Source organism: Nycticebus coucang, chromosome 4 (assembly GCF_027406575.1).
Source record: "Nycticebus coucang isolate mNycCou1 chromosome 4, mNycCou1.pri, whole genome shotgun sequence".
In the NCBI taxonomy this organism is placed as follows: Eukaryota; Metazoa; Chordata; class Mammalia; order Primates; family Lorisidae; genus Nycticebus; species Nycticebus coucang.
The window spans coordinates 72,841,870-72,854,750 of NC_069783.1; the positions used below are offsets into that span (position 1 = coordinate 72,841,870).

Sequence of the window (12,881 nt, forward strand, 5' to 3'; positions counted from 1 at the left end):
TGTTTTTCCAAAAATGAAAGGCATTTTTCTAATTAAACAATAACCATTGTAAAAAAAATTAATAAGATAAAAAATAGGCTGAGTGCCTATTTAAGTGATTCAAGCCTTATTCTCAGGACCTTGGCAGGCCAAGGCAGTAAGATTGCTTGAATCTAGGAGTTCAAGATCAGCCTGAGCAACATAGCCAGCTTCTGTCTCTACAAAAAACAAAAATACCTGGGTGTGGTGGCATGTACCTGTAGTCCCAAGCTACTCAGGGGGATCACTTCTGCTCAGGAGTTAAAGGCTGCAGTGAAGCTATGATGATGCCACTGCACTCTTGCACGAGAAACAGGGTGAGACCCTGTCTCAAATAACGTTTATGCATGGTGGCTCACGCTTATAATCCTAGCACTCTGAGAACCTAACACAAGAGATTTGAGACCAGGAGTAGAGACCCCCCCCCCCCAATCTCTATGAAAAATAGAAAAATTAGCCAGGTATTGTGGTAGGTATCTGTAGTCACAGCTACTCAGGAGGCTGAGGCAGAAGTATCGCTTGAACTCAGGAGTTTGAGGTTGCTGTCAGCTAGGCTAATGCCACAGCACTGTAGTGAGTCTGTCTCAAAAAATAAAATTTAAAAAGATTGCCTGAAATCTTGTAGAGAAAACACTGCTGTTAGCAGTTTGATGACCATCCATTCATACCAGCATGTGTGTACTCGATGGTATGGCTATATCATGTTTTTTACAAAATGAGATCACATCATGTATGCATACTGTTCTCTGACCTGCTTTTCTTAACTCACGGGTAACTCAGGTGTTCTTTGTCAATGGATATAGACTTAATTTTCTGAGACTACACATATATGTATATACATACATGTATCTATCATTTAACCAGTTCTGTGTTGATGGACAGTAAGCACTTTAGATTCTAGTTTCTGTTCCATAAACTTGGAGGAGGGTCCACCCTTTTTATATCTTTGTGTAACCTCCTTGAGACCTCCTTGAGATTACACTGAACACTTATAAGCTTAGTGTCCTAATTCTCCTGCTTACTTGCAAACAATGGATTTTGTCAGTCTTTTTAGTCTTTGCATGCCTAATTGCCAAAACATATCTCATTTTAATTTTTTTTAATTACTAGAAAGATTGAACTTTTCTATTTTTTTGCCTGTTTTAATTTCATCTTTGTGAATATCCTATTGATGTCTCTTGGTGATTTTTTTTTTTTTTTTTAGTTGAGATGGCCATATCTTTTGACATTTGAAAGGTATCTTTTATAAGTTAGAGATAGAAATACAATTTCTGCCTTATCTTTTGCATTTTACCGTTAGTCCATTGTTTATGGTACTGGGGCTTAGAGAATGGTAAGAAGCAAGACTGATGGTTAGTCCAACCCAGAAAGTACACAAGAGTTTGGTCATAGCAATTTAAGTTGAAGACCCATGCATAGTGTGGAAAGAAATATGATGGGTAGAGCCATCAGCAAAGGAAGAACTCCGAGTGATAGTAAAGTTGGTGTCATAAAAATGTAAAGTTACTATTTAATGATAAAACACCACAATCAAAAGGCTAATACAAATGGGTAACTTGAGCTATCCTTGATTAAAGAAAAGTAGATCATGGAACAACATGTATGTAGGATGTGTGGGATTGTGTCTAGCTGTACATGTGCACACATGCATTTACGTTCAGGTGTCTGGATGGTTGTGCTAACAGTGGCTAGTGGTGCACAGAGCTCCAATTGCTGCAGTATTTCTAATGAATGACAAAGGAATGATAATATACAAAGATGACTATAAATGATAAAAAGTCTTATATGAAAATGAGCAAAAGGCATATAACTTACCAAAGAAGGAAGACAGTGTACTGAGGGTTTGTTTTAATCAGGTTTGGTAAGCTATGCAGACCCTGAATGATTATCATGAAGAAAGAAGTTTATGCTTACAGATCTCTAGAAACAGGAGGCACAGGTGCTACTCTAGGGGTTGGGGGAGACGTGGGAAGCACCTGGGTTGGTCAGGAGGCTGAAGAAGAGTGGAGAGCATGGCTTGGAGTCTCCTTCCCACCCTCTGAGTCTTCATTGGGTTTTTGTGGGAAGAAATGGTCCAGGCGATGGGTGGTTTCTAATTGCTGAGAACCTGGACCTGGCGTGATTTGGGGTAGAGGGTTATTGACTTGTTTGATGGAGGAGATGACTGGGGGTATGGATAGTCAATCATGTATCAGAGGTGTACTAACTTTGTAAATTAGCCTGGAGAGGAGTAGTCAAGATCCCGAGTGCCAGACCATCAAGAATATAGAAAATAAGGCTCACACCTGTAATCTTAGTTATTTAGGAGAACCACTTGAGGGTAAGAATTGGAGCTGTGACGACTGCTCTGCCACTGCAGTCTAAGTGACAGAGTGAGACCCTACCTCAAAATTAAAAAAAAAAAAAAAAAAAGTCAATACAAAAGTAGAGTGGAGAGTAAAGTTGGAAAAAAAGCAAACCTGGTTGAGAAATGTATACCAACAAGATAGCTTTTAATAATACTGAGCAAAAACTGGCTCAGCGCCTGTAGCTCAAGTGGCTAAGGCACCAGTCACATACACCAGAGCTGGCGGGTTCGAATCCAGCTCAGGCCTGCCAAACAGTGACAACTACAACCAAAAAATAACCGGGCATTGTGGCGGGTGCTGGTAGTCCCAAATACTTGGGGGGTTGAGAGGCAGGAGAATCACTTAAGCCCAGGAGTTGGGGGTTGCTGTGAGCTGTGATGCCATGGCCTTCTATCCAGGGTGACAACTTGAGGCTCTGTCTCAAAAAAAAAAAAAATACTGAGCAAAAACTTTTAAGAGAAATTAATAGGAAAATTATAGGCAAAAATAATAGGAAAGTTGAAACTCACATTCTACTGGTGTGAGTGAAAAACCAACTCATTTTTGAAGGCTTTGGCAGTATGTGGCTGTTCTACTTCACAGAATTTATTCCATGGAATTAAGCATCTTAGAAAATTTAGTTAAAAGATATTTCAAAAGGTATTAGGGTGGGAAAAAATTGGACATGAGTTTGAAATATTTGATAATCAATAAAGTAAATAACACAACAATATAGAATTGTTTGCACAGCTTTTAAATCACATTGGGAGAATATTTATGGCCCAAGGAAATATTCATACTATGTTGAGAAAAAGTGAATTTATTAACAACCATATCCTTTGAATTTACCAGAAGATAATTATGTACTTAAGTATGAATATATGGCCCTAGATTTTACAGTGATAATTTTTGGGTGGTAGAGATTAAAGAAGCAATTTTTGTTTTCTTCTTGCTAGCCTAAATTTTCTATACCCAACACATAGTTTCTAATAAAAAGAAAAATATTTTAAGAGCAAAAGGAAGCAAGCACAGTTTGAGAACTAGGAGGATGATGGTAGAAGGTCTGCGGCCCCATGGGGTGTTGTGAATGGCAGCAGTTCTGTACCAGAGGGCAGAGCAGGCCTGGTGGCCCCAGCCCTGCTAGGATTGTATGGGATGATGTGCATAGGAAGCTGGAGAGCACACACTCGAAGCTGGTGATGCTGCTCCTCACTGAGCCAAGATATGTGTGCTTACGGAAGTCTGGGAATAGTGGCGAATGTCAGAGCTAGCTTGCATTCAGACTGTGGGGGGAGAGACGAGGTTGTGTATTTGGAGTGATCAGAGGCCTCCCTCCCAGCACTCAGTTCTCCAATCCCTGTGTCCTCTCTCCACCCTGCGTGGAACAGGTCTGCACCCTGACCAAGGAGGATAATCGCTGCGTGGGCAAGATCCCTGAAGACGAGCAACTGCACGTCCTCCCCCTGTACAAGATGGCCAACACCGATGAGTTTGGCAGCGAGGAGAACCAGAACGCCAAGGTGGGCAGCGGAGCCATCCAGGTGCTCACCTCCTTCCCCCGCGAGGTCCGGCGCCTGCCTGAGCCTGCCAAGTCTTGTCGCCAGCGGCAGCTAGAAGCCAGGAAGGCAGCAGCTGAGAAGAAGAAGCTTCAGAAGGAGAAGCTAAGCACTCCTGAGAAGATCAAGCAGGAGGCCCTGGAGCTGGCAGGTGTCTCAACCGATCCAGGTTTGTGGGGAGAGGGCACCAACCTGCCCTACCCCCATTTCCCACCTTATGTCAGGAATTGGGACCTCTGCTTGATTATGTTAGTCAGAAAGGTACCTACAAGTCAGAAAGGATCCCACACCTGGTGAGAGGCACTTGGGGAAGCAAGTCCAGAGAGGGCTCAGTGTCTGCAAGGAGCTGAACTTGGTGGAGGAGCAGTGCTGAGCCTCTCCTTCAGGGCTCGTGGGGATGTGTCAGGTGTCTTGAATTCCCGTTCTCCAGGCCCATCCCTGCAGTGATCTCCACCAGGCCAGGGTGGGGGGTGGGAATCATTCAGTGAGAACCACTGGCATTGGTAAAGGGGGATCAGCTGCCCAGCCGTGCTATTCCCACGGACACCCACCACCCCTCTCACCACCAGCAGCCTACTTATTCCGGCCCCAAGGAATATCTGCTTCCCAAGGCCCCCCAGATCCACCCAGTGTCCAGGAACCCTTCTCCCTTTGCTCAGAGCATCCAACTGCTGTGGATGGGGTTGAGTGGGGCTGGGCCTGTGCTATTGGCACCCAGCGAACAAGTCCAGGCCGAGACTTGGGCATCGCCTTGGCACTTCACCTGCCCTGCCTATCCCCAAAGAGGAAACTCCTCAAAGAAAGAGGGCATTCCATCCCTAGTCCTCTGCTATGGGGTTCGCTGCTCCTTCGCCATCTTGCCTTCTCTTTTTCCCAGGCTTATCGCTAACGGGTGGATTGTCCCAGCAAAGCCTGAAGCCCTCCCTCAAGATAGAGCCGCAGAACCACTTTAGCTCCTTCAAGTACAGTGGCAACACAGTGGTGGAGAGCTACTCGGTGCTGGGCAACTGCCGGCCCTCCGACCCATACAGCATGAACAGCGTGTATTCCTACCACTCCTACTATGCACAGCCCAGCCTGACCCCCGTCAACGGGTTTCACTCCAAGTATACTCTCCCATCCTTTGGCTACTACAGCTTCCCATCCAGCAACACCATCTACCCCTCTCAGTTCCTGGGTTCTGGTGCCTGGGGGCACAGTGGCAGCAGTGGTAGTTTTGAGAAGAAGCCAGACCTCCATGCTCTGCACAACAGACTGAGCCCGGCCTACAGTGGTGCTGAGTTTGCCGAGCTGCCCAGCCAGGCTCTTCCCACAGACACCCACCACCCCTCTCACCACCAGCAGCCTGCTTATTCAGGCCCCAAGGAGTATCTGCTTTCCAAGGCCCCCCAGATCCACCCAGTGTCCAGGGACCCTTCTCCCTTTGCTCAGAGCTCCAACTGCTACAACAGATCCATCAAGCAAGAGCCAGTAGACCCACTGATCCAAGCCGAATCTGTGCCCAGAGACCCTGGTAAGATGGGCAGAACACCTCTGCCCGAGGCATCTCAGAATGGGGGCCCTAGTCACCTTTGGGGACAGTATGCAGGAGGCCCAAGCCTATCCCCCAAGAGGACTAACAGTGTGGGTGGCAGCTGGGGTGTGTTCCCTTCTGGAGAGAGCCCTGCCATCGTCCCTGACAAGCTCAGTTCCTTTGGGGCCAGCTGCTTGACCCCTTCCCACTTCTCAGATGGCCAGTGGGGGCTGTTCTCTGGTGAGAGACAGCAGTCATCGCCCCATCCTGGAGGACGGCTGCGAGGGAAACCATGGAGCCCTTGCAAGTTTGGGAACAACACCTCAGCCTTGACTGGGCCCAGCCTGACTGAGAAGCCATGGGGGCTAGGGGCAGGGGATTTCAGTTCTGCTCTGAAAGGTGGTCCTGGGTTCCAAGACAAGTTGTGGAACCCCATGAAGGGGGAGGAGGGAAGGATTCCGACCCCAGGGGCAAGCCACCTGGACAAAGCCTGGCAGTCCTTCAGCATGCCCTTGGGCTCCAGTGAGAAGCTGTTTGGGGCCCTGAAGTCCGAGGAAAAGCTGTGGGATCCCTTTGGCCTAGAGGAGGGGCCGGCTGAGGAGCCCTCTAGCAAGGGAGGAGTAAAGGAGGAGAAGGCCAGCAGAGCTGGTGCTGAGGAGGAGGAGGAGGAGCTGTGGTCAGACAGCGAACACAACTTCCTGGACGAGAACATTGGTGGCGTGGCTGTGGCCCCTGCTCATGGCTCCATCCTCATCGAGTGTGCCCGCCGGGAGCTGCATGCCACCACGCCGCTCAAGAAACCCAACCGCTGCCACCCCACTCGCATCTCGCTGGTCTTCTACCAGCACAAAAACCTCAACCAGCCCAATCACGGACTGGCCCTCTGGGAAGCCAAGATGAAGCAGCTGGCAGAGAGGGCACGGGAGCGGGAGGAAGAGGCCGCCCGCCTGGGCCTGGGCCAGCAGGAGGCCAAGCTGTATGGGAAGAAGCGCAAGTGGGGCGGTGCCATGGTAGCAGAGCCCCAGCAGAAGGAGAAGAAGGGGTTTGTCCCCACTCGGCAGGCGCTGGCCATGCCCACAGACTCGGCGGTCACCGTGTCCTCTTACGCCTACACGAAGGTCACTGGCCCCTACAGCCGCTGGATCTAGGTGCCGGCAGCCAGCGTACCTCAGCGTCGGGCCCGGCCCGAGCTGCCTCTGTGGTGCTTTTGCCCTTACACCTGGGGGCGGGTTGGGGGTGCAGAAGTCTTTATCTATATATACATATATAGATACGCATATCATATATATGTATTTATGGTCCAAACCTCAGAACTGACCCGCCCCTCCCTTCCCCCATGTCCCCAGCACTTTGAAGAAGAAACTACGGCTGTCGGGTGATTTTTTCCGTGATCTTAATATTTATATCTCCAAGTTTGTTTGTTTTTTTCCACCCCCATTTGTGTGGGGGGGATTTTATTTTCTCTTTGTTTTTAAAACTCTATCCTTGTATATCACAATAATGGAAAAAGAAAGTTTATAGTGTCCTTTCACAAAGGAGTAGTTTTAAATTCCATTTAAAATGTGTATTTATTGGATTTTTTAAAGCGACAATAGTAATGGTAAAGGATCGGCAGGAAAGGCCAGCAGTGCTCACCCATGCCCAGCCTTGCTGGGCCCAGTGAGCTCAGCCTCTAGGGCGCTGACAAGGTCCTCAGCCATCTGCCCCTCACGAGCCAAGTGCAGATTGTAGCCACCCAGTCCAACCCTCCCGACAGATACACCTTCCCTTCAGGGAAGGGAGTCCTCAGGACAGCCTCTGTCCTCTCAGTAGGATGGGAGAATCTATAGAAAAAAACATCTGGGGTCCCTTTCCCTCCTCTAGCTTGGAGTCGTAGGGGGCAGATGCATCCCAGGCCTGGCCCCGGAGATGCTGGTGTAGATTTCCCCAGAAACCAGGTTAGAAGTAGACAGCTTCAAGCTTGCTAGTCTCCACACTGAATCCTCTCTGTCTGTTTTTTACCAAGTCACACTATGTCATGGTTCACTAGGCAGCACCTCATGATGGAGCTGGAGTTGTAAGGCTCTTGGAAGCCACATCCACCATGTTGCCAAGTCAGTACATCCTAGGCTTAAGGAATTTGTCTCAGTGGCATTTTTTTTTTAAGGCCCCAAAGTCTATGCTAATACTGAAAAAGGGCTACTGTATCTTTAAAAACAGGAAGTTGAACCCAAGCTGTGAAAAGCCAGCGGTGCTCTGTGCATGGTAGTGCTCTGTGCACGGTGCTGGTGCACTGCTGTGCTGCACTGTGCAGAGCCTGGTGCTGTAGTATTGTGCTGGGACTCTTGACTCTTGGGCAGGTTGCATCCTGCAGGGAGCTCAGCAGACCAGTGTAATAGCAGTTAATCCATCTATCCTTATTCCTGGATTTCCACATTGGACAATGGTGCATGCCTCACACCTGAGCCCACCCCTCCATGCTACCGTGTGAGGGCAGGGGCCTACACTTCACAGTTTTAAAGTGCAAGAGTCAAACTTTTTCAGCAGGTTGCTATGATGTTCCTCCCAAATTGGTGCCATTTGTTTCTCCATTTGATCATTTTCTTTATTCCTTCCTACCCTCTCCACCCACTTCAATATGCCCCTTCTAAAATTCTGGTGCATTCATTTGGTTCTTTGAAATGAGAATGTGGTGCTTAATTTTTGTGACATTGTTAAGAGAGGTTGGGCCAGACGGGGAAGCAACACTCATCTACAGCAAAGTCTAACTTCTTGGAGTGTTGGTTTTTCCTGTGGTATTATCAGAAATGATATCAGGCTACCCACATGGATGCATGTGGTAAATGGGGGACTTCATCAGGACACACAGGGGAATGTGGCCACACAGTGAATGACCACCGAGCCCTAAGATAACATCTGGTATTTATAGAGCAGTCTTATTCAGAGGTGGGTCTTTGCCGAGTTTAGCAATAGGTTGACAATGCTAAAGGCAAGCTCCTGAGCTTCCAGGTGCCTTGTGTAAGAGCTAAGAACCAGCCTGCTGGATGTTTGCTGTAACTGTTTGGAAGCACTGGTGGAGAGTTGCTGTGAGACGTCCTGAGCATCTATGTGGTCTGGTTTTAAATGTAAATAGTGAAAGATTTTTTTAAGCACTTTTGCCTAGATTTAAACAGCAACTTGAAAAAGAAAAAGTATGTTTTAACATGTAATTGTGGGAGAAATTGTAAATAGTAGCTGAATATTTAACGTGCTTTGTCTATCCTCCACTTTTACCATATTCTGTAAAGTTGCATTTATTTTACAGGACAAAAATGAAATATTATTGCTTTTGAAATAAATACCCAAGAGCTTATCAGGATTTAGAATTATTCAGAACTCAGATTTATAGGAAAACCTCTGACCTTCAGTCTGACAAGCTAAAGGAAGCAGAGTCTTTAATGAGCATGCTAATTTTCTAGTTTCGAGGAAAATTGGGTCCTTTAAATGCTATTTTGCTTATCGCATCAGTACTTTTACGCAGGTCTCATTTGACTCCGTGCTTAGGTAGATGCGGGGGTGCCTTGAAAACTTCATTTTAAATGATCTTAAGCAAGAAATACAATATTTTACAAAACATGTGGAGAATGTGACCGTCTGTATGACCCGTGGAAGCCCCAGGTTGGCTGTTGGTTTGGAAGATCCCGAGTGTAACCCAGGTGATTCTGATACTTGGTGTGTGTGAATCTTCCTAATGTATGTTAAGTATACTCTTCCCCTCATCACCCTTTGGTAGCAAAGCCATTAGATGAAAGGAGAAACCAACCAATACAAGCTAAAAGCATGCAACGTCTGCCCCCACCCCCACCCCCACCAGCCCAAACAGCCTTGGTTCATAAATTTCTGGATTTGCAAACAGGCTGCTGAGAGGCGAGTCAAGAGGTGGTCTCCATTGGATGTCCCCCAACCCTCAGTGGTGTTTCAAGAGTTAGGTGGTGCTGTTGCTATGCTCAAGCCCATGCTGATTTTTAGATTTTTACATACTACATGTATAACCTACCTCAAATCTCAGTCATTGAAATTAGCATGCTTTAGACATATATTTAAAAAGTAACTATGCACAGTTCTTTATTCGCCCTTGCTGCTGAAGGTTTCTTAAAGAGAAAAAAAATCAAATTTTTATTTTTTACTGGCACTATCATTTTTTAAGTCCTGAAGATGATTAACAGACATTTTTATCATGAGAAGAAAAATAAAGCCATTGCAACTAAAGAACCTAACAGCATGACCAAGTTTTAGGAGTAATATTATAGCAACAGAAAAAGATGGGGTCTTAAGAGTCCTCTCCCCTGTGTGCCCTGTCCGCGGATACCATCCACTCAACAGTGCAAACATTCAGTTCCTCTTTTGCTTTTTGTTTTCCCTGCCTGTTTCATTCAAGGGAAGTTACTTGCAAAGCTCTGTGCTGAGATTTTTTTAAATAAAAATAGCTTTGCAGCAGGTTCTCACAAAATAACTGGTGCTAGCTCAAGAAACCATTATCTAACCATCAGAAATCTCGACTAAAGGTGTTGCATGGATTTGGGTGTTTTTGTTTTTGTTGTTGGGTCTGGTTTTAGTGGGGGCCTGAGTTTCCCACACCTTGGCTTCATGGGTACTGCTTTGCCTGCTCACCAAGATGACAATGGTGTGCATGGGAAGAGATAACACCCTTCCCCCTCTTGGTCCTTCCACCAGCCTCTTTTGGAAACAGTTTGCAGAGCAAGGGATTCTAAAGCAAGGACAGCAGTAGCAGAGCTTAATTGCTTTGTACCAAACAGTGGTAGATGTGAGAGGATGGTTGACGATGAGTAGATCATAACCTGATTTCATTGAGAGAAATCCAGCCTGACTTTTAAGTTTAACCACCACAAGATCTCAAACCAAGGCAAAGCTGGTGGAAAACTATATGATACCCCTGACGTGCCTCAACCAATGTCTCTTTCCTTTTGTTACTGAAGTGTGTTTTATGGACTAGGAAGCATTTTTATGAATTGAAATAGTCTAAATAAAATGGTGCTATGGTGTTTTAATGTGACTGTCCCTGGTCCTGTCTTGCTGAGGTGCTATCAACGTTCTGAAACCACAACCAACCAAAAACAAGGTGGCTCCAGTCTCTCTTGGCTTCCTCCCCCCACCCACCCCTTTTGGTGCTGTCTTTTTAGACCTGTTTACCGTGCTGTAATCTGCTCTGAGCAGTTTTTTGTTTTGTGTTACTGTTCTTCCCTTGGTGGCCAAAGCTAGGCAAGTTGAGAAGGCAGCTAGCTCCCTCGCTATGGATGGAAGTGAGCTGGGGCCTGGCTTGGCAGGTGCTTTCATTGCATACCTGTCTTCTCAAGCCCAATGAAAAAGAAAAGGTGGAGGGATTAGGGTTTAATTGTCTTGTTTTCTGGAAGGAGGGTTGGGTACTGCTAACTCTTCTAGCACGGCAGGCATTCTCATAGCCAGGGAAACACATTTCCCCCCTGTAGCCCAGGGTGCTAAGCAGACATCTCTGGAAGTCCTGAGGGCATGCCAAAGGAAACCAGGGAGATGCCCTTCCTTGCCTGGCACCAGCCAGGAGCACAGTGGCCAGGGGCTTCACTTCTTTGCTCCTCACAGCCCATGACCCAGCGTGCGTTTCTGCCTCTTGTTGGTAATCCCTTGTGTTCAGTCAGACTCAAGGAAGGAGTTTGCTTTGCGCACTCGATGCCACTGAGGCTGCTTTTTAGTTGGTGCTAATCTAAAGTTCTTCTTGGGTCCACAGAAGTTATTTTAAAAACTCAACAGGAAGCTCCATTTTGTGTCATCCACTGTCACAATTTTTTTTTTAATACCTCAAAAACAGGACATTGTGACAACTTCAGTAAAGTAGATTCCGTGAGGGTCTGAGACCTGTAGGTTGTCCCTTTGGTGAACATACTTGACCTTGAAGAATCTGGGGTGGTTTTGTTTTTCATTCTTCAGCAGTTAAAATGGCAGAATGCCTAGAGGAAGGAGCATGGTTGACTCTTTCATTTTCTTTTTAACTCTTGCTTTTGGATAAAATGTGAATTTCTTATGCCCATCTCGTTGAGCTTTCTCAGTCATTGTTGCTGTCATTTTAAGTGACTCCCCCAGAACCTAGTTTCATTAGCCAGCTGCATCTGCTGTAGGACATGGCCAACTTCAGTATACTCTGGACCAAAATAATGATTTTGAGGTGCATACCCCCAGCATAGGTTATACAACCCTACACCCATGAGCGCATAGAGAGCTTTCTCCACAGGTGCAGGGGGCCCCTCTCTGGTGCTCCCAGCCCTTCCTTCTGCAGAGCTGCTGGCGAGAGCAGAGCAATAGGCTTCTCCCTGAGCAGACCGCTGCACAGAAATGCAAGGTCTAAAGTTGCTTTTTTTGCCTAAGAATCAGCAAGCAATTTGGCCTACTTCCTCATTCGCTTCTATTCTGATATCAGGGATGCTTTTTGTAGTGGTATTGTTTGCTCCCTCTTCTCATTTTGACTACCGACATTCAGGGGTAACTCATCACTCTTCATGTGGAGATTTAAATTAAAATACTGATTGGCTCATTTGAGCAATCCAAATTTAATTGGTTCCAATACCTTTTTTTTTCTTTTGAGAGGAAAAGGGGGGAGAAAAACAGGAGTGATGTCATTTCTTTTTCATGTATTCCACTTAAAGAAACAAGGGCAGGTCATATAGTGGCATATTAATATGTTAGACTTAATCTAGAACCCTTATAGCTTTTTGATGTGTTTTATTTCTTATCTCTTTGAATTCCTGTTTGGTTACTTGGCTTCCAATGGAGGTGAACTTAACAACCATACTTGAATATTCCGTCTTGACTTTGTAAACTGTGGCTACTTGAAATGAAGTTTATCTGGGGTTGATGGATGAATGGTAGATTTTTGCAATGTCTCAAGGCAATAGGATGTGTATTATTAAACTGTAGATATTCTTAGTACAGTAAATTTATGCTGATAATTTTATTTTGTATAATTTTTATCTTTTTGTTAATATTTTTTCCTTCTACTTTATTGGTTTGCCTCCTGAGCTACCCCTCCTGACCCTCCCTTCTCCCCAGTGTTTCAGTAAATTTAATTTTAGGGTGCCTAGAAATTGCAAGTATGTATCCTTTTTTGATTTGTATCTTATTATAATTTACACAAACAACTGGGTTTGTGAACTGTATTACTCCTGGTATCTTTAAAATATTGTGGGTGTTTTAATAAATTTTATATTTATTTTTTGCACTCAAATTCGGTGTGGGTCCTTTTTTCTCTCCCTCCCTCCCTCCGTCCTCCCCCAGCTACCAGGACTGGGTTGTGCTACATCAGGTACTCTGTGATCTCACCTCCCACCTAGGTAGTAGCTGCACAAGTAGCTGCACTAATATAGCGATGGCAGGATCTGTCCTTGTTTGATCTGCTGCCTGGATAATGGAATGTTCAAAGACTGCTGGTTGTCAAAACTAGGTATAAAGGGGAAGAGTAAA

At 45.7% G+C, this 12,881-nt stretch overlaps 1 protein-coding gene across 6 annotated transcripts in view; it reads left to right on the forward strand.

Annotated features, from left to right (window-relative positions):
- Positions 1 to 12,645, forward strand: part of TET3 (tet methylcytosine dioxygenase 3) — a 125,365-nt gene extending 112,720 nt beyond the window's left edge. For 5 of the 6 annotated variants that reach the window (XM_053587013.1, XM_053587015.1, XM_053587016.1 and 2 more), the window contains 2 exons: positions 3,734 to 4,070; positions 4,779 to 12,645. In XM_053587013.1, the coding sequence (XP_053442988.1) occupies positions 3,734 to 4,070; positions 4,779 to 6,562 (2,121 nt within the window). In that variant the 3' untranslated portion in view covers positions 6,563 to 12,645. The remainder of the gene's footprint in view (positions 1 to 3,733; positions 4,071 to 4,778) is intronic. The other variant, XM_053587014.1, reaches the window with a different exon arrangement.
- Positions 12,646 to 12,881: the final 236 nt, after the last annotated feature.